The 22516-nt window shown below is 39.4% G+C and overlaps 1 protein-coding gene across 2 annotated transcripts in view; it reads right to left on the reverse strand.

The window, feature by feature from the left end:
• Positions 1–11666: 11666 nt before the first annotated feature.
• LOC140200431 (peroxisome proliferator-activated receptor gamma coactivator 1-alpha-like) overlaps positions 11667–22516 on the reverse strand; it is a 171866-nt gene continuing 161016 nt past the window's right edge. For both annotated transcript variants that reach the window (XM_072263741.1, XM_072263742.1), the window contains exons 9-12: positions 18154–18250; positions 13542–13663; positions 13290–13441; positions 11667–11918 (exon numbers count right to left, since the gene is read on the reverse strand). In XM_072263741.1, the coding sequence (XP_072119842.1) occupies positions 11815–11918; positions 13290–13441; positions 13542–13663; positions 18154–18250 (475 nt within the window). In that variant the 3' untranslated portion in view covers positions 11667–11814. The remainder of the gene's footprint in view (positions 11919–13289; positions 13442–13541; positions 13664–18153; positions 18251–22516) is intronic.

A 22516-nucleotide genomic window follows, 5' to 3' on the forward strand; every position in this document is an offset into this window, starting at 1 on the left:
GGCTGACAAAGTGGTTAATATAACAGCATAGAGCAGCTGGGATATTCAGTGTCTATAAAAAGTATTCATCCCCCTTGGAAGTTTTCACTTTTTATTGTTTTACAACACTGAATCATAGTGGCAGAAGTGGGATCTCCCAGTGACCACCCATTTTAATTCCACTTCCCGTTCCAATTCCGGTATGTCAATCCATGGTCTTCTTGACTGTTGCGATGAGGCCACACCCAGGTTGGAAGAATAACACCTTATATTCCATCTGGGTAACCTGACGGCCTGAACATCAATTTCTCGAACTTCTGGTAATGCCCATACACTTCAGCATTCCCCATCCTGTTTTCTCTCTCTCACCTTATCTCCTTGCCTTCCCATCGCCTCCCTCTGGTGCTCATTGCCCCTTTTCTTTCTTCCATCACATCCTGTCCTCTCCTATTAGATTCCCCCTTCTTCTGCCCTGTAGCTCTTTCACCAATCAGCTTCCCAGGTCTTCATTTCACCTCTCCCCCTCACAGTTTCACCAATCACTTTGTGTTTCTCCCTCCACTTCCCCACCTTTTAAATCTACTCCTCATCTTTTTTTCTCCAGTCCTGCTGAAGGGTGTCAGCCTGAAATATTGTCTGTACTCTCTTCTATAGATGCTGCCTGGCCTGCTGAGTTCCTCCAGCATTTTGTGGTGGATTTCCAGCAACTGCAATTTTTCTCTTGTTTGTGAGAGGACTTAATTCGCCTTTTTTGACACTGACCAACAGAAAAAGACTCTTTCATATCAAAGTGAAAACAGATCTCCACAAAGTGATCTAAATTAATTATAAATATAAAACACAAAATAATTCATTATATAAGTAAACACCCTCTTCAAGTCAGTATTTAGGAGATGTAGTAATTACAGTCTTGAACCTGTGTGGATAGGTCTCTATCAACTTTGCACATCTGGACACTGTAAATTTCCCCCATTCTTCTTTACACAACTGTTCAAGCTCTGTCAGATTGCATAGGGATCATGAGTGAACAGCCCTTTCAATTCCAGCCACAAATTCTCAGTTGGATTGAGGTCTGGACTCTGACTTGGTCACTCCAGGACATTAATTTTGTTGTTTTTAAGCCATTCCTGTGTAGCATTGGCTTTATGCTTGGGGTCATTGTCTTGCTGGAAAACAAATCTCCCAAGTCACAGTTCTCTTGCAGATTGCATAAGGTTTTCCTCCAGGATTTCCCTGTGCTTTGCTGCATTCATTTTACCCTCTACCTTCACAAGCCTTCCAGTGTCTGCTGCAGTGAGGCATCCCCACAGTGTGACGCAGCCACTGCCATGCTTCACACTAGGGATGGTGTGTTTTTGATGTGCAGTGTCTGGCTTACGCCAAACATAGCATTTAGTCTGATAGCCAAAGAGCTCAATTTTGGTTTCACCAGATCATAGAACCTTCTTCCAGCTGACTTCAGAGTCTCCCACATGCCTTCTGGTAAACTCTAGCCAAGATTTTACGTGATTTTTTTTAAACAGTGGCTTTCTCTTTGCCACTCTCCCATGAAGCTGCAACTAGTGAAGCACCTGGGCAATGGTTGTTTTATGCGTCGACTCTTGCATCTCAGCCACTGAAGCTTGTAACTCCTCCAGAGCTGTCATAGGTCTTTTGGTGGCTCCCTCACTAGTCCCCTTCTTGCACAGTCACTCAGTTTTTGAGGATGGCCTGCTCTAGGCAGATTTACAGCTGTGCCATACTCTTTCCATTTCTTGATGATTGACTTAATTGTATCCCAAGGGATATTCAGTGACTTGAAATTTTCTTGCATCTCTTGATTCGTGTTTTCCAATAACTTTTTGCAGAATTGCTTGGAACATTCTTTTGCCTATATAGTGTAGTTATTGTCAGGATACTGACTCACCTGCAGTTGGACCCTTCAGATACAGGTGTATTTTTACTACAATGAATTGAAACACCTTGGCTGCATGTAGGGGATCTCCATTTAACTAATTACAGTATGTGACTTCTAAAACCACTGGTTGCACCAGTGATGATTTGGTGTGTCATATTAAAGGGGGACGAATATTTATACCATCAATTTTATGTTTTATATTTGACATGAACATCTTTCACTTTGACATGAACATCTTTTTCTGTTGATCAGTGTCAAAAAAAGCCAAATTAAATCCACTGTGATTCAATGTTGTAAAACAATAAAACATGAAAACTTCCGGGGTGGGGGGGGGGGGTGAATACTTATTACAGGCACTGTATAAATGGAAGCGTAATATACAAGATCAAGGAAGTTACTATAAACCATTATAAACCAGAAGTATTTTGCCTATCTCTGGAAAACCGACAAAGTTACGAGAGGATCTGATAAATTATTTAAAATCACCAAGGATATATACAAAGCATTAAAGAAAACACTATTCTCATTGGTTTAGGTTCAAGAACTAGGTGAGGTAGAATGAAAATAGAACGCAATGTGACAGCAGGATATTCTTTTTTTAAACTATGAGTAGTTATGGTTTGCAATGAATAGTAGTGAAGGCAGATTTAGTATTAGTGTTCAAAAGGGAGCTGGATAGATATCTGAAAGAAAATAATTTGCGGGGTTATGAGGACTAATTGGGAATGGGCTAAATATTCCCCTTCGCGCTGGAGCCATCAGGTGGTTCATGGACGGAGTGGGATTAGGTATTTAGAATGGGAGGAGTCTCGTGTGAATTTCATCAGCAGGCCATATGGCCACTTTTCTCTGTGCCATCTACGTAAGTAGGTTCAGGGTTGTTTCTGTGCCAACAATTGCTGCCAGTTCATTTTGTTTCTATAATGCATGCTGATAGTGACACAAGAGGATTAATCAATGTGACAATCTGTGCAGACTTATTGGGATGTAATCAGTTGATAGCAGAAAAATGAACATAGAGAAATGATGAGCTGGAAAAGGCCAGGTGGCCCATTAAAAGTGCTCCAAACATAGGCATCTAGAAGCAATGTAATTATATGTTTCCACCCACTGCCCCATTCTGGAAATTCTTCAGCAATCCCTTGGACAGTTCATATCACACTGATCCTGAGTTACTTAGCCTTCAATAAGGTGCAAGCCCTGTCTCTGCCAAGAATTTAGCCAGCCATGAGACCCTCCTGGGAGATAGTACTCTGTAGGAAGTCACCGGGAATTTGCTGTAAGGGTATGAGAGCAATTTATGGAGAGCTGCACTTTGGGAAAGCTTGCAATGCAGTCAGATGCTTGAATGTTTCTGCCTGCTCCTGTGAGCTGAAAGCAAAATAGAAATTCTGTTCCTTGAGAACAGAATTTGAGTGACCTCCATAACATAGTAATAAAAAAGTTGACACTGAGATGCCAGAGTAACAATCTGGAAAGATTGAGAGTCAATGAAAGAGAGGCTACATGTTAGATCACTAGGACAAAAAAATGCAGCTGGTCATTTAACTATCAGTTTCGGGAGTAACAGGTTGCAAAGTAAGTGGTTGTTTGGTAAGCAAGTAGTTTTTCAGACCAGTAAAATCTCATTGTGGACTCGTTTTGTTTGTTGTTTTACTGTCAATGTCATTTCCATTGGGAAAAGTGTTAGGAAAAAAAACCTTGCCAAAAATCAATACTTCATATGTGGAAAATTGTTTTACTTCAGGTCAAGTCATTCTTTAACTTCACAGTAATTGGACTTTTCAGGATTTCCAGATAAAAGCACTCATTAACATTTTTCAGTGTTGCCTGGAATGATGATTGCACAAGGCATGGTGGTCCCTGACACAACCACAAATGGGAGGTAGAACATAAAGCATGATCCACACTGTACAGCTGCAGATTGTTTTGTATATGACCAATCCAGTAAAAATGAAAAAAAATATTTTCCCATCTTTTCCCAAAATAAGTGTATTTTGGATGTGGATAGATCAATGAAAAAAAAACGTTCATTTATTCACCATCTTTCATGGCTTCAGAGTCACAAATATCCTTATTGTCAATGAATCAGCATGACGAGTGCGTCCCCACAAAATCCTTCAGAGATTTCCCCACTCAGAAGCCCTGGATGAACCATGAGATCTGCAATCTGCTGAGAGCCAAATCAAAGGCATTCAACTCAGATGACCAAGAAAGTTACAAGAGGTCCAGGTATGATCTCCGGAAAGCTATCTCACGGGTAAAGTGGCAATTCTGGACTAAACTCGAACCAACGAAGGATACTCGATGGTTGTGGGAGAGCTTGAATGCTATCACCTCTTATAAAGTAAAATCAAGCAACATAGGTGACAACAGGGTTTTGTTTTCAGATGAGCTCCATGCCTTCTATGCTTCCTTTGACCACTAAAACAAGGAAGAATCATCACAAACTCACACAGCCCCTGATGATCATGTAATTTTAGCCTTTAAGGCTGGTATGCGAGCAGCCTTCAGAAAGGTGAACTCATGAAAAGCATCCAGCCCAGAATGGATAACTGGCCAAGTATTAAAGACCCTGTGCTGATCAACTGGCTGCAGTGTTCACTGAGATACCTAATCACTTGCTTCGGCTGTCTGAGGTACCCCCCTGCTCCAAACAGGCTTTAATTATACCGGTGCCTAAGAAAAATGTGGTAATCTGCCCCAGTGACTATCATCCAGTAGCACTTACATCCACTGTGATGAAGCGTTTTGAGAGGTTGGTGATGAAACACATTAAGTCTTGCCAGATCCACTTCAATTTCCCTACAGGCGCAACAAGTCCACATTGGCTCTTCACTCAACCCTGGAACATCTGGACAGCAAAGCACACACATCAGAATGCTCTTTATTGACAACAGCTCTGTATTCAATGCTATTCATTCCCTAAAACTAACTGATAAACTTCAAGACCTCAATACCTCCCTGTGCAACTGGATCCTTGATTTCCTCACTTACAGATCCCAGTCACTTCACATTAGCAAAAACTTCGCCACAATCTCCATTAGTACAGGCGCACCACAAGACTGTGTGCTTAGCACCCTACTCTACTCGTTTTACTTATGAGTGTGGCTGAACACAGCTCCGATGCCATATTCAAGTTTGCTGATGATGCCACTTGTCATAGGCTGAGACTGAAAATGTGGCTGAGTGGTGCCACAACAACTTCTTACTCAATGTCAGCAAGACCAAGGAGCAGATTATTGACTTCAGTAGGATGAAACCAAAGGTCCAACAGCCAGACCTCTTTGGAGGATCAGAGGTGGGGAGGGTCAGCAACTTTATATTCCTTAGTGTTATCATTTCAGAGGACCTGCTCTGGACACAGCACATAAGTGCAATTACAAAGAAAGCAAGGCAACGCTTCATTAGGAGTTTGTGAAGATTTGGAATGACATCGAAAACCTTGACAAGCTTCTATAGATGCGTGATGGAGAGTGTACTGACTGGCTGCATCACAGCCTGGTATGGAAACACCAATGCCTTGAATGGAAAATCCTACAAAAAGAAGTGGATACGGTCCAATCCATCATGGGGAAAGCCTGCCCCACCATTGAGCACATCTACACGGAGCATTGTTGCAGGAAAGCAGCATCCATCAACAGGGGCCTCTACCACCCACGTCATGCTGTCTTCTCGCTGCCGTCATCAGGAAGACGACACAGGACCCTCAGGACCCACACCATCAGGTTCAGCAACAGTTATTACCCCTCAACTATCAGCCTCTTGAACCAAAGAGGATAACTTCACTCAACTTTACTTGCCTCACCACCCAAAATGTTCCTACAACCTATAGACTCACTTTCAAGGACTTTTCATCTCTTGTTTTTGATATCTATTGCTTATTAATTAATTAATTAATTAATTTTTATTATTTTCTTTTTGTATTTGCAGTTTGTTGTGTTTTGCACAGTGGTTGAATGCCAAGTTGGTGTGCTCTTTCATTGATTCTATTATGGTTATTATTCTATTATGTATTTATTGAATATGCCCCCAAAGTAAATGAATTGCTGGATTGTATATGGTGACATCTATGTACTTTGATAATAAATTTAGTTTGAACATTGAATCCATTTTAAATGTAGTCACTGTTTTAATGTTGAAAAGCTCAGTCAATTTATTTTGTTTTTGAGCAGGCCTTCAGCTAAAAGAAAGTTATTATCTGAAGATAGTCAATGTTACATGGGCATTTCATACAACTCACTAGCTCTGTAGTTTCTCTGCAATACAAAACTGCAGTTAATCCAAAATAGTGGAAATAACTCTCGCTATTGAGATATGGCCATCGGAGATGTAATCTTAAGAGCTTCATTCTGTTCCTGCCTTCCCGCAAAAGGTCAGGACTTCAAACCATGTGATCAAAATGTACTTTCAATTACATTGCATAATGCTTTCAGTAATGTGCTGGAAGGGTAGGAAGCTCCTGCAGTTGAATTGTTCCACCTATTTTGAAATGAACTTAATGTATGAAGGTATTAGCTGTCAGTTTCAATGGTATCTTAAAACCTCCTAATCTCCAACTCTCTATGTTCAACCTTTCAAATATTGCTAATATGGAACTCTGACTTACTCCCATTCAGAGTTACTGAATAACTCTGAGATCTATATATACTTACCCTTTCTCTTTGCTGAATCCAATCTGGTCCTAGTCATAAAGCAAAGCAAATGGCAGAACACAGATGTGATGATAAAGAGTGGTACTCTCAGCATTCAAAAGCTGTGTATGCACAGCCATGACAATGATGAATAAAGGCCAGCTTCAGAAATGGCATTCAATACACATTGCAAAGCACCAGGCCTTAATGAAAAACGCTTTGACAATTTGTATTTTTTGGTCCAAGTGTTTTGCAAGGTAATACACACAAAATGTTGGATACATGGAAAAGAGTAAACAGTTGATATTTTGGGCCCAGTCTCGGACTGAAATGTCGACTGTTTACTCTTTTCCATCGATGCTGCCTGGCCTGCTGAGTTCTTCCAGCATTTTGTGTGTATTACTTTGAATTCCAGCATCTGCAGATTTTCTCTTGCTGGTGTTTTGCAATGTTGGATTTTGTATTTCCCAAGCATATGAACTCAGCATTACTTACATTCCACCACAAATTAAAAATAAGTGTAAATGTATCCTCACCATAAACACGAGAAATTCTGCAGATGCTGGAAATTCAAAGCAACACAGACGAAATGCAAGAGGAACTTAGCCAGTCAGGCAGCAGCTATGGAATTGAATAAACAGTCGAAGTTTCAGGCTGAGACCCTTCTTTAGGACTGAGAAGGAAGGGGGAAGATGCCAGAATAAAAAGGTGGGAGGAGGGGAAGGATGCTAGCTGGATGGTGAGAGATGAAGCCAGGTGGGTGGGAAAGGTCAAGGGTCGGAGAAGAAAGAATCTGGTAGGAGAGGAGAGTAGACCATAGGAGAACAGTAAGGAGGAGGGGACCCAGGGGGAAGTAATAGTTAGCTGAGAAGAGGTAAAAGGTCAGAATGGGGAACAGAGGAAAAGGGAGAGGGGAATGTATCATCACCATTAGCATGATTCAAGGAGGGGTAGGATTAAATCATGACCATTTCTGATAAGAAGGAGTCTTATAAGTACTGTTGATAAATTTCAAAGCACTGATCTTCTTGGTCAAAATTCCTCATATCTTATCAGTTTTTGAGACTTCTCATCAATTTCTATCGAAGATATGAACAAAGTATTTTTGAACATATGGTTGAGCGGCTCATACCATTATTTTCCCATATCTTGAACCATTACTAGTTTGGACCAAGGATTCCTAACTTGCTTAATGTTAGAAACATAGAAAACCTACAGCACAATACAGGCCCTTTGGCCCACAAAGCTGTATTGAACATGTCCTTACCTTAGAAATTACCTAGGTTTACCCATAGCCCTCTATTTTTCTGAGCTCCATGTACCTGTCCAGGAGTCTCTTAAAAGATCCTATTGTATCCGTCTCCACCACCATTGCCGGCAGCCTAGTCCACGCACTCACCACTCTATGCATAAAAAGTTACCCCTGACATCTCCTCTGTACCTACTTCCAAGCACCTTATAACTGTGCCCTCTCGTGTTAGCCATTTCAGCCCTGGGAAAAAGCCTCTGACTATCCACATGATCAATACCTCTCGTCATCTTATACACCTCTATCAGGTCACCTCTCATCTTCCGTTGTTTCAAGGAAAAAAGGCCGAGGTCACTCAACCTATTCTCATAAGACATGCTCCCCAATCCAGGCAACATCCTTGTAAATCTCCTCTGCACCCTTTCTATGGTTTCTACATCCTTCCTGTAGTGAGGTGACCAGAACTGAGCAAGTGGGGTCTGACCAGGGTCCAATACAACTGCAACTTTACCGCTTGACTCTTAAACTCAATTCCATGATTGATGATGGCCAATGCATCGTATGCCTTCTTAACCGCAGAGTCAACCTGCACAGCAGCTTTGAGTGTCTTGTGGACTCGGACCCCAAGATCCCTCTGATCCTCCACAATGCCAGGAGTCTTACCATTAATACTATATTCTGCCACAATATTTGACCTACCAAAATGAACCACCTTACACTTATCTGGGTTGAACTCCATCTGCCACTTCTCAGCCCAGTTTTGCTTCCTATCAATGTCCTGCTGTAACCTCTGACAGCCGTCCTCATTATCCGCAACACCCCTAACCTTTGTGTCATCAGCATATTTACTAACCCATCCCTCCACTTTCTCATCCAGGTCATTTATAAAAATCATGAAGAGTAGGGGTCCCAGAACAGATCCCTGAGGCACACCACTGGTCACTGACCTTCATGCAGAATATGACCCATCTACAACCACTCTTTGCTTTCTGTGGGCAAGCCAGTTCTGGATCCACAAAGCAGTGTTCCCTTGGATCCCATGCCTCCTTACTTTCTCAATAAGCCTTGCATGAGGTAACTTGTCAAATGCCTTGCTGATATCCATATCTACTGCTCTACCTTCATCAATGTGTTTAGTCACATCCTTAAAAAATTCAATCAGGCTCGTAAGGCACAACCTGCCTTTGACAAAGCCATGCTGACTATCCCTAATTCTATTATGCCTCACCAAATGTTCATAAATCCTGCCTCTCAGGATCTTCCCCATCAACTTACCAACCAGTGAATTAAGACTCACTGGACTATAATTTCCTGGGCTATCTCTACTCCCTTTCTTGAATAATGGAACAACATCTGCAACCCCCCAATCTTCTGGAACCTCTCTGTCTCCATTGATGATGCAAAGATAATCGCCAGAGGCTCAGCAATCTCCTCCCTTGCCCCCCCCCCCCCCCACAGTAGCCTGGAGTACATCTCGTCTGGTCCCAGTGACTTATCCAACTTCATGCTTTCCAAAAGCTCCAGCACATCCTCTTTCTTAATATCTACATGCTCAAGCTTTTCAGTCGGCTGTAAGTCATCCTTACAATCACCAAGATCTTTTTCCATAGTGAATACTGAAGCAAAGTATTCACTGACGTTGTTCTGCAATCTCCTCCTGTTCCATACACACTTTTCCACTGTCACACTTGATTGGTCCTATTCTTTCACGTCTTATCCTCTTGCTGTTCACATACTTGTAGAATGCCTTGGAGTTTTCCTTAATCCTGTCCGCCAAGGCCTTCTCATGGCCCCTTCTGGCTCTCCTAATTTCTTTCTTAAGCACCTTCCTGCTAGCCTTATAATCTTGCAGATCACTATCATCACCTAGTTTTTAAGAACCTTTCGTAAGCGCTTCTTTTTTTTTTCGAATAGATTTACAACAGCTATTGTACACCACCGTTCTTGTACCCTACCATCCTTTCCCTGTCTCATTGGAACGTACCTGTGCAGAACTCCATGCAAATATCCCCTGAACATTTGCCACATTTCTTCCGTTCATTTCCCTGAGAACATCTGTTCCCCATTTATGCTTCAAGTTCCTGCCTGATAGTCTCATATTTCCCCTTACTCCAATTAAACGCTTTCCTAACTTGTCTGTTCCCATCCATCTCCAATGCTATGGTAAAGGAGATAGAATTGTGATCACTATCTCCAAAGTGCTCTCCCACTGAGAGATCCGACACCTGACCAGGTTCATTTCCCAATATCTGATCAAGTACAGCCTCTCTTCTTGTAGGCTTAACTGCAAGAAACCTTCCTGAACACATCTAACAAACTCCATCCCATCTAAACCTCATGGCAAAAGAGATTGGCAATTCTGCTCTAGAGTAATCATTCAGACAACCCCTTGTCTTGCCATTTTTTTTTAACTGACTATAAATTAGAAACTGCAGTCAAGTATTCTTTTCACATGTGCTTTTATCCATGAAAAAAAAAGATAAATTGAAAATGGAAAGTCGTTACACAGGTGTTCAGGCTTTCCTGTGCATGAAGGACATTCCAAAATAACAACCATCATCATCTTGTGTACATCTTATTGGGAAATTACTGCTGCAGATTATGTTGGTATAGTGTGTGAAAGTTAAACTGCATAAACCTTATGGATATTCAAATAGAAAGATGAGAAATTTAAATTAGTATGCAACTATCCCAAATTTTCTCATTGTCAGAGGACAAATATTAACTTATCACCTACTTTCTCCTTCAATTACAGGATGTAATTTTGTTGAGTTAGAATAAACAATTACAAAAAAAATCCATTCCTACATTGTTTTATTGCTATTTTTATTCAGTGGCAAATCATTGAAATACTGAAAAATAAATAAAATACAATTGTTAAAAGAATGTGTTACATTCTGCGATTTTATTAATGTAAACAAGTGCACTGACGGGGCTTTGAGGGGGTTTCAACATATTTACAAGACATTAAAATATTATGTTTAATACAGTCTGTGATTTGAATTACTCTCTAAGAAACTATAAGATATGATTTAAAAATACATAATATGCCATTTGCTTGGGAGCTAGAGCCTTATTGAATCACACTTACAGCTGATGTGGAAAGGTATAAGGTTCCAATGTTTCCATTTTAAGATCATAAATAAAACACATTAGATTACCAAAAGTGAACTGTACTTTAACTGCCTGAAAAAATCTAATTATAAAACAGTAATGAATCAAGTTAGGTATTCCAAAAATTAAAAAAGTTGAAAGAAATAATCAAACTTTATCTGAACTCCCCATACCTTCCCACTTACACATTTTAAATTAATCACACACATACGTACTGAACATACTTAAATAATAAAACAACTTCATCAGTGTATGATTTTAGAATAATCTACTTTCATCAGCTAGTTATAACATTCTGATGATCCCACCAATTAATGGAATAATCACCCATGCACCCAGTTATAAATTTTTCTTGATATGCACTTATTCAATGACTTACAGTACAGCTCTGTCAATCTAGATATGTTAGTTCACTATAATGATAGTAAATTCTATAATATTACATGTAAACATTTCTGGTTAGGAAATTTCAGGACTGAAAAGGCAAGGCTACAGTTACAGTGCATAGTTGAAACAATGGAAGCACACAATAAATTACAACAGAAAATGCTTCAATACATGTAAACTATTACATTTTAAAATGCAGCACATAAAACACGTAAAATACCCGAGTGTTTAACCCCAATTCCCATTATACTAACACTGTATCCCAAACTACAGACATTAAAATTGGTGAACACAGCTGCAACTCCACTATTGTTTTATGGTTACTTATGGGAACACAACAACCAGTGAGCAGTAGTTCTACTAGACTGCCCAAACTTGTGACATTTGACATCTACCGAAGAATCACAGACAGAAGCAGCTTAGTTCATGTAAACTTCATTTTGATTTCACTGTTAAAGGATGAGTGTCCTGTTCTAATGGACAGAGGTAAACAAATGAAAAGTGCCTTGATTGAGGTATTGTGGCATCCTCTGCAGGCAATAGATGTAAGGCTGTTACCTAGTCAGGCTTCCCTGTGCCTCTTTCAACAAGCTGTCAAAATCCATAGTGTCATACTTGCTTTTCATTGGAGAAGGATCCAGGTCTTCTGCACTGGGATCTAAAATTAACCAAGATTTTTTTTTAGTTTTGTATTTACTTCTGCTTTACAAAATAAGCACTTTAATGAACATTTAGTATTATTTTCTTCTGGGCCATATTACATTATTTCTATGCATTACATTTTTATATAGAAAATTGCAATTCAGGATTTCAGTCCCTCTATGTATTCAGAAGAATTTCAATACATAATGGTTTTGATCACTCTTTTCTGTCAAAGGATTTGTTAGTGATGCTGGTGTAGTCAAAACTTATTCAAGTATGCATAAGCTATTTCTGCAAAGTATGCATAAAACATCCATTGAATGCTAAACCAAATCTAAAGGCAAAAATTTGCATTCCAGTAAACTTTTACTTGTTAAAGCTTTTGCTATACAAGCGTTCTGAACATGCAAACTTCAAGAGCCCATTGGCAAAAGCTAGGAAGCAGAATTATTTCACAAAAATGAAGCATACGAGTTGCAGTATTTCTAGATTTGATATGTATTTAGGAGAAATATTCCTGGTTAGATAAATTAAGATACTGGGATTACCTAGAATTTTTGGAAAATAAGGGAGAGGCACACTACAAGGAAGTCAAAGTTAAAAATAAACATGATATCTCACTGGTTGGGCAGGATGTGTTTCCAATTTGTTAACAGAATCAGTGCTAACAGGGTTATTATTGCATTACAGAGACAGAGATGCACTATCAACAGTACTGCTGTGCCAGGAACTTGCCAGAAATCCACCTGGAAATTTCTCTATGGTAACACAATTAATGTCGTTTACTGGCCATTGAGCTTGTTACCTCAGAGAAATCTCTGGGGACGCCATTGTTGTGCATTCAAAAAAGAGGGGGAGACAGTGGCTTCTATCACATCCAACAAGAGCAGGAAGCCTCCCTACATTAAGCCACTGTGTAATTCATTGCTGGATTTGTGCCAGCTCCCCCACACTTGGCTTCCCAGCACAGCAGTGGGGGGGACATGCCAGGAATTTTTTGGTAGTGCATTGGTTCACAGCCCAAGTAGATAGCTTTTTTTTAATACAAAGATGTAAGTACCTCTGAGGACCATGAGAGTTACAATGAATCAGCATTCTGTGGGATCACGCTGAGTGGCATACAAGTGCACATAAAATGTATAAAAGCTCTGAATGCAGGAAAAGGTTAGCTCTGGCAGGAGAGCGCTGGTAGCCTCCATGTGCACTTTACCCGGAAAACTTAAGCACATGGAACACCAACAGTGAATTGTTGTGAATGTAAAAGAAAAAATGATGCATTGTTCAATAAGATACGGTTTCCACTTTGTACCGATCAACACCATAAAACAGTATTATCGACAGAGCTGAAACGCTGAAATCTACAGAGAGTAAAATGCAAGTTCCTTACCCAGATCAGTGTAATTGGCTTTGCAGAATTGTCTGAGCCCTCCACAATATAAATGCAATGCAGGCTCACTCCGTCTCTGCAATTTATGTCCATTCTTGAGAGCAGAAGCAGCATCCTCACTATAGCGATATGCAATAAATCCGTACTTAACACTGCATTTAAAACAACGCATTAGTGCACTTAATTAAAAATGGACATTACCTGAAAATATGAGATTCATTTGAACGTTTCATATTCTTAATTAATGCTTACCCCTTATCTTGAGCAAATAGTTTGCATTCTTCGATCTCTCCAAAAATTTCAAAACGACGCTTTAGCTCTGCTGGAGTTACATTGCAGGCTAGCTTTCCGATATAGATAAAACGGCACTCATCCTGAACAAATAAATATAATTCGAATCCATTTGTAAAATCTCCTTCGGTTATTCACTTCCCCTTTCTGTGGTGCTTTAAATCAATTATTTATTGCACGCCTATTAATAGCATACATTTTTAGCACATACAGTGTGTACATGCTGTTCACAACATCTGAACTCTGTTCTCACAAAATTGTCTGGGAATACTATACTTTGTTAAAGCAGTATATAAATACAAGATGTATTGATCTTTCTGCAATGGATATGGGTGGCTCAGAAATAACCTATAGATTTGGAATGGCCCAAGTTACTATAAACAGTGCAATATTATTTTAATTAATAACCAATTATTGAAAATGGACAGCATATGGAAAAAGGTGACTTTCATAAAGGTTTCTTCTGGATAAAATATTATTACAGAGCAGCTATTTAATGGTAAATTTTAAATGAAGTCATGAACTAAAGATTAAGGAATTTGCAACCATCAGAGAATTCTTGATTAAGGATGGGATTTTATCCCCTAAGTCACCTCTAGGCACCTGTTGTTTGTGTAATATGATATTACTGATGATATTTGGACAGGAACTTTTAACATGCTTATATGATATCGTTATGCCTATTTAAAATTATGTATTTTAAGCACACTTCCAGTAAAATAGTGGATAAAGAATTGTTGTCAAGCTGCTGGTGGATAACACACAATCATACAGGAGCAGGAGTAGGACATTGGCCCTTCAAGACTGCCTGTTCAATATAATCATGCATATATATGCTGGCCTGGATAGATGAATTGAGAGGAAGAGAGAAGCCAAATTAAACTGAGGGGTAAAATGATTCAATGCTAAAATTGAAATATGGGGGGGGGGGGGAACTGAGGAATGCCAGAAACACAAGAGGAATCTGTTGGAAAAGGTAAAGGAGAATGTGTCACAGTGAAGAAAAAATTAGAATAATTAGCTCTAATTCCTGTATGAAATTGCCTATAAAAAGCAGAGTGTTTCTGTGGACTTTGGTGTAAATGCCATCACTGTCATTTCTTAATTCAGATTGGTTCTGATCACCTCAATATCACAAATGGCTGTGGAGGCCAAGTCGTTAGATATACTTAAAGCAGAAGTTGATAGGTATTTCATTAGTATGGGTGTTAAAGGTTATGGGAAGAAGGCAGGAGAGTGTGTTTGAGAGGGAATATAAATCAGCCATGATCAAATGGGAAAGTAGATATGATGGGCTGAATGGCCCAATTTTGTTCCAGTTTCTTAATTGTTTTATTCCCCATACCATCCACTCTCTGATTCTGGCTTCTTGTTGAAGACAATTTTAACCCTGCACCTCCTACAGAACTGCTTGGGTCAAAGGCATAGCCTTCCATCTCAAAATCTTTCCTATACTTGACATATGCCGGTGATATGAAACCTGTTTCTGATTCTTTAAAGCTAAACACAAATGAAAGTTCCTATTATTGTCAACTAGAAATGTTAAATGCCATTGTTTAACTTTTATGTCTATATTAAAGATAAATTACCTAAACTCTTCAACCTGCCACATTTTTCTCTCAGGACACATGCTGTGACTACCCTGAAATGAATAATCAGTTTTGTGATATCAACACTTCTGCTTTAATATATTTATGACACCTATGTAAACAAAGGAACAGCTGGACTATAAATTATAAAACCCATTTCAAGTCACTGGTTTATAACCCAAAGCTATTTTTGAAGAATTATCGTCGTGACAATGTATCAGCTTATTTGATGTCATTGCCTGGTAGTTTTTAGATTAGAATGTATGATTCTTTGCAGGTTTAGACAGAAGTAATATCAAAATGACTAATGAAAAACCTATGTTCAGAATTCAGTTCTTATACTGTTAAACAGAATTTAAAAACATCTCAGCATTTGATGGCTCTGGCTCACTACTCAGGGAATTCACAAGAATGAGAGGTGACCTCATTGAAACCTACCGAATGTTGAAAGTCCTCGATGGAGTGTATGTGGAGAGGATGTTTCCTATAGCGGGTGAGGATGCAGTGTATGTGGAGAGGATGTTTCCTATAGCGGGTGAGGGTGGAGTGTATGTGGAGAGGATGTTTCCTATAGCGGGTGAGGGTGGAGTGTATGTGGAGAGGATGTTTCCTATAGCGGGTGAGGATGCAGTGTATGTGGAGAGGATGTTTCCTATAGCGGGTGAGGGTGGAGTGTATGTGGAGAGGATGTTTCCTATAGCGGGTGAGGGTGGAGTGTATGTGGAGAGGATGTTTCCTATAGCGGGTGAGGGTGGAGTGTATGTGGAGAGGATGTTTCCTATAGCGGGTGAGGGTGGAGTGTATGTGGAGAGGATGTTTCCTATAGCGGGTGAGGGTGGAGTGTATGTGGAGAGGATGTTTCCTATAGCAGGTGAGGATGGAGTGTATGTGAAGAGGATGTTTCCTATAGTGGGTGAGGATGAAGTGTATGTGGAGAGGATGTTTCCTATAGCAGGTGAGGATGGAGTGTATGTGAAGAGGATGTTTCCTATAGCAGGTGAGGATGGAGTGTATGTGAAGAGGATGTTTCCTATAGTGGGTGAGGATGAAGTGTATGTGGAGAGGATGTTTCCTATAGTGGGTGAGTCCAAGACCAGAGGACACAGCCTCAAAATAGAGGGATGTCCTTCTAGAACGGAGATGAGGAGGAATTCCTTTAGCCAGAGAGAATATGTTGCCACTGGTGAGGGCAAGTCATTGGGTATATTTAAGGCAGAGGTTGATAAATTCTTGATTTGTCAGGGCACAAAGGGATATGGGGAGAAAGCAAGACTTGATGGGCCAAATGGTCTAATTCTGCTCCTATTACATAAGGTCTTATGAAACTTCTGCTTATCCAAGAAATATTTTTGAAAATATATTTTGACTAAAGCCAAGAGCAGTAAAACTGTCCTTAAATGTCATGAATGAATTTGTTCAGCACTAATACATTAATTATGAATATGGGCAAAAACTAAATGAGTGACAAAGCTAGTTACTATCTACAGGCAACACATCTCTTGCCAGTGCTAAGGTTAAAGCTGCGAACCATTGATGCACAGGATTTTAGCAACAGAGGCCCCGAGCGTAAATCCTCCTTAGGCAAGGGAAATGAGTACAGTACAGTCCTTCTTGTTATTAGTAGACTTGGTAACCTTGCTTTAATTAGAGACAGTAAACCTAATGCAACTCAGGCTGAGCACTGTTGAGAATATCAAATTTAATAAATATTTATGCTTCTCATCAAATGTAAAGTAAATATAACTTTGAAAGTCTTTTTTTCCCATTCTGAAGTAGATGAAAAGATCATGGTCAATTTCACAGAATAGTTCCTGTAAGTATACAATATTAAAAACAAACGTGATAGGAAAATGTAGCAGGATTGAGATTTAAAATCAAAGTTCATATTGTCTTTTAGATGATCAGGCATACTCTTACTATTTAAAATGTGAGTATTAAAACCTGAACCCCAACTCAAACAACCTCTAACCTACTAAATTCCAGGTTTAAGAGGCAGTTCACTCACTGATTTGCATGAGATGAAATGTCAGGTTTTAAGGGAGGCTGTCAATTTCTGATTTAATCTGCTTTCCAGGTTTAAGGTGATATGATCGCTTTCACGGGCATCAAGGAGCTTGGCAGGTGAAGAGAAGCAAGGACAGCTTCATAGAGAAGGTAAGAGCCAGCTCACATGCCCCCATTCTTCTAGACTCTGGGTTATGAATCACAGACGCCTTGGGATCAGGGAATGACACATGTTTCTCTGGGATAGGACTACTATTCTTCCACCCTGGTTGGCAATCAGATCACACCTCTTGTCCTGGTTCTATAGCCTGTCCAGCTGGAACCCATGCCTAATAATAAGTTTTCTGGGTTAGAAACCTGTCAGCAAAGGACCAGTGTGAAGTCAGATTCCATATTAGACAAGTTTCCATTCTACCTTCAAACCCTCTAGATTATATAGATTATTTTGAGGCAACAAAGGAGATTCCTACAGTGCTCCAAGCCTACCATAACACAGAATAATCTTCCTGTTTGGGTTAGGGAACTAAGTGTGCACCTGTGTTTACTGCTGCCTGACAGGAAAATTGAGATGGTGAAATACGCACCTAAGGTGAGGGGTCAAGTAGAATGTCAGAGTGATTCATGACGATTTACCTTTGAAACATTGGGCGGATGCAGAAGGGACGAGAGAGGGCTAGTGTGATTGGCAGAATAAAATAGGAAAATGGACAGGTTGAGATCTTAAGGAAGGAAAACTGAAGTGGTGATAGGAATAGATTGGCAGATTTTGACAAATGATCCCCTCCCCCCCCCCACACACTTTTCTGCTGTTCTCCCTCCTTACAATGTAATGGAGAAATATTCAGCTCAATCAGTCTTTGCAGTTGCAAATTATTTTACTCTTTCTGTCATCTTAGAGACACATTTAAAGCACCCAGTAGACCATAATTAAAGTAAGACTCCAGTATTAGATCCAATTTTCTCTTCTTTGATTGACCTACCATGGCTTTATTCCTTCTATCCCTTCGGTTAGCATTTTCAAAGTCCTCACCATTCCAAATTTGCCTCCCGTATAAACATTTGTCATGCCTGGCATTCCTGTGGAATGTTCACAATAAAAATATTTTCAGCCAGCGGCAAGTTTAACATCCGTACACAAATAAATTACTGATAATCTTTATAAGAGTTGGTAGCCTTGTCATAGTACTGGCAGATGAATGGCCTTTGTTGGAGTCTGAGCTTCTTTTGGAAATCAGGAAAGAGGCACAAAACTTGTTGCTTCACAGTCGTTTTATTAAACGTTGATAGAACAAAGAAAATTTGAGACAAATTTGAGAAAATTTGAGAAAATTTGAGACAAATTTCAGACAAAATTTGAGACAAATGATAGTGATCTAGTAAGTGAAGGAAAAGCTAAGAAGCTAAGAAGGTGGCACTGCCTTGTAGTCAGCTATATTTATAGGACAGAGATAAGGAAAAATTCCATTCATATTTATAGATCAGAGTTAACCAATGAGAAAAATCATTAATCAAATAATGCAGTACAAAGAAGCTTACAGAGCTTTCCATAATTATATACTATATAACAACTAAAGGCATACTAAACTTGCATATACATCCTATAATCACTGAGAAGCATAGTAAGCAGTTACTGGTATATAAGTAACTGTATAAAATACAAGCAGTAATGTTAAACTGCAAATCAATTATAAATTAAACAGTCTAATCTAAGAATTAAACAGTTGGATCCAACACCCTGTCGCATGGAACCAATTCCCAGGTGCTTAATCCGTTTACCAAAGGTAGCACATCAAATACATTATAAGATATAATTTGCCCACCATAGTGACAAGCAAAGATACTTAACTACACTACCACTAGTGGCAATTTAATGAAAACCAACAAGTTAGTTACAATATTATGCAGTAGATTGGGGTTAAATACAGGATCTACATTTAATGCATTCTTTGTATCCAAGTGACAAGTTAATTACTTGGCTATATTTTTCTTGGCTCCCCACACAGACTAGGTGTAGGGTTTGGGAACTGGCTGGAGGAGGTGGAAATGATAAGAATCAGTGCTTATCCATCCTCTGAAACCCTGGTGCTAAAAACATGAATTAAGCAGTAGGTTCAATTATAATGCTTTTCATGTTTTAACAAATGGCAGAATCCATCTTCTAAACAAAGACATATCTTACGGGCAAAAGCTGCATGTATTAAGTATTGCTGGAAATATATCTCAGCTGAAGTTAGAGAAAGGGAAAATAGGAAAAATAAAGAGACTTAACATCTTGAACAGGTGATTTGATGAATATTGTATCATTAAAAACATGCTAACAGAATCCAGTTGGGCATGACAGACATTACATATATTTATAAACGATAGATAGTTCACTATATTCTATTTCTAATTTAATTGAAAAGCCCTATTTCAACTGTCTCGCAGAGGCTTTTCATCTTAAATAACTATAACACTGGTTACATTTATGGATAGTGCAAAGAAAGGCATTTACAATGATAAATTGCTGTAAGAGCCTACAATTTCTGCTCAGTAGTGAAGCAATTGCACTTGTCCCTGACTTTGAAAAACACTGCCCACAACAATCCAATAATCTCTGTGGTGTGGATATCATCTTCCCTGACATCATTTGTCGGTGGCACCTATGACGTCAACAGACATGTCTGGCAGCCAATCAATTACATTGAAAAATTTTCTCAGAAAGCAAACAATAATAGAAAGAACTAACTTTTACTTAATTTTAAAACTGCATAGCTATAAATGATTACAGTGTAGAAGGCCATATGTCTACACTAGTTCCCTACAAAGCAACTCTTCGGTTCTCAACTAAACCAGCCCTTTTCTCCATAGCCTTACAATTTTTCTTTCGATATATACTTATCTGATTTCCTCTTGAAGTCCATAATGAAACTTGCTTCCATCACTTCTGAAATTACATTATTTCATATTCGAACCAAGTGCAGCATTAAAAAGATTCTCCTTATATCAATCTCAAATATGTGTTGCTCTTTTGCATGAGATTACGTGGAATATCAAACAAACTTTATAAAAAGATCAATTATTTCAAATACATCTGAAATTTCTTTTTAAGAAAATTATTGTTTAAAAAGCTAAGATAAGACCATTTGGACCAGTGTTTTCATTAAGGAGAAATGCAAGATACATATTATATGAAGCTGAATACATTCAGGATTTTTTGGTCAGAATTATTGCTAAAGTTTTCATCAACTCACTGATGAAATACAGCGGATTCTGGTTAATTAAGCCATCAGTTAAACGGGGCAGCTGTTTATTTGGGACAACTCTTAAGGAAGAGAAACAAATTGAGAAAATAGCTGGGTTTCTCTGCCTGTATTTGGACACCATGCAGCTTACTTGGGGCAGGAGACCAATGCCAAACATTTTCCAACGACCATCAGTGGCGTGCATGTCATGTGGCCATCAGACACTGCACCATGCTTAAAACAGTTTCTAAGTAGTGTCACTGGTGTATTTGCGTTCAATCAGCAGTGAGTTAGCGAGTATACGACTGTAAGACCATAACACAGGAGCAGAATTAGGCCATTAAATTCATCAGTTCTGCTCCGCCATTCCATCATGGTTGACTTACTATCCTTCTTAACCCCATTCTCCAACCTTCTCCTCGTAAGCTTTGTCACCCCGATTAATCAAGATGTATATTTACTTTGAACTTATCAGCCTCTGCCTTAAATATACCTAGTGACTTGGCCTGCACAGCCTTCTGTAGCAATGAATTCCACAGATTCATCATCCTCTGGCTAAAGAAATTTTCCTCATTTCTGTTCTAAATGGCCATCCCTCAATTATGAGGCTGTGCCCACTGGTTCTAGACTCTCTCACTATAGGAAACATCCTCTCTACGTCCAGTCTATTTAGGCTTTTTAATATTTGATAGGTTTCAATGAGCCCCTCCCCCTCCCTTGTTGTTCTAAACTTCAGCAAGTAGAGACCCAGAGCCAATGTTCCTCATGTGTTAACTCTTTCATTCCCGGGGTCATTCTTGCGAACCTCTTCTGGACCTTCTCCAATGCCAGCACGCGCTACCTTAGATCAGGGGCACGAAACTGCTCGCAATACTCCAAGTGCAGTCTGACCAATGCCTCATAAGGCCTCAGCATTATATCCTTGCTTTTGTATTCTAGTCCTCTTGAAGTGGATGCTAACACTGCATCTGGCTTCCTTACTAATGCCTCAACCTTAAGAAATCTAAATCCCTTTTCAAATCTAATTTTTGAATTTCCTATGCTATATTCCATCTACCACTTCTTTGCCCATTCCCCCAATCTGCAGACACCCTGCTTCCTCAACACAAGCTGCCCCTCCTTCGTATCATCCGCAAACTTGGCAACAAAGCCATCAATTGTTCCATCCAAGTCACTGACATACAACATGATAAGAAGCTGTCCCAACATCGCCCCTTTAGTCTCCGGCAGCCAACCAGTAAAGTGACCCCCTTTATTCCCTCTCTTTTGCCAGACAGCCAATCTTCTGTCCATGCTAGTACCTTTCCTGTGATATCATGAGCTCTTATCTTGTTAAGCAGCATCACGTGTAGCACCTTGTCAAAAGCCTTTTGAATGTCCAAATTAATAACATCTACTGACTCTCCTTTGTCTATCCTGTCTATTATTTCCTCAAAGAAATCCAACAGATTTGTCAGGCTAGGTTTTCCCTTTTGAAAACCATCTTGTTCATCTAAGTAGCCTGAAACCTCATCCTTAATACAGATTCCAACACCTTTCCAACCACTGAAGTCAGGCTAACTAGATGATACTTTCTTTTGCCTTCCTTACTTCTTAAAGAATGGACATTTGCAATTGTCCAGATCAGGAACTATTCCAGAATCTAGTGATTTTTGAAAGATCACTACGAATGCCTCCCACAATCTCTTCAGCTACCTCTTTCAGAACTCTGGGGTGTAGTCCATCTGTTCCAGGTGACTTATCTACCTCACACTTTTCAGTTTCCCGAGCACCTTCTCCTTAGTAATAGCAACAACACTCACTTCTGCCCCCTGAGGCTCTCACATTTCTGGTATTCTGCCTGTGTCTTCCATAGTGAAGACTGATGCAAAATACTTACTAAGTTCGTCCTCCATTTCTTTGTCCCTCAGTACTACCTCTCCAGCGTAATTTTCCAGTGGTCCGATATCCTCTCGTCTTTTTTTTTTACTTTTATGTAGCTGAGAAAAAAAACTTTTTGTTTCTTCTTTTATATTATTGACTAGCTGATCTTCATATTTCATCTTTTCTCTTTTTATGTCTTCTATTGTTTTCTAAAAGCTTCCCAAACCTCTAACTTCCCACTAATTTTTGCCATACT

Source organism: Mobula birostris, chromosome 7, assembly GCF_030028105.1.
Source record: "Mobula birostris isolate sMobBir1 chromosome 7, sMobBir1.hap1, whole genome shotgun sequence".
NCBI lineage: Eukaryota > Metazoa > Chordata > Chondrichthyes > Myliobatiformes > Myliobatidae > Mobula > Mobula birostris.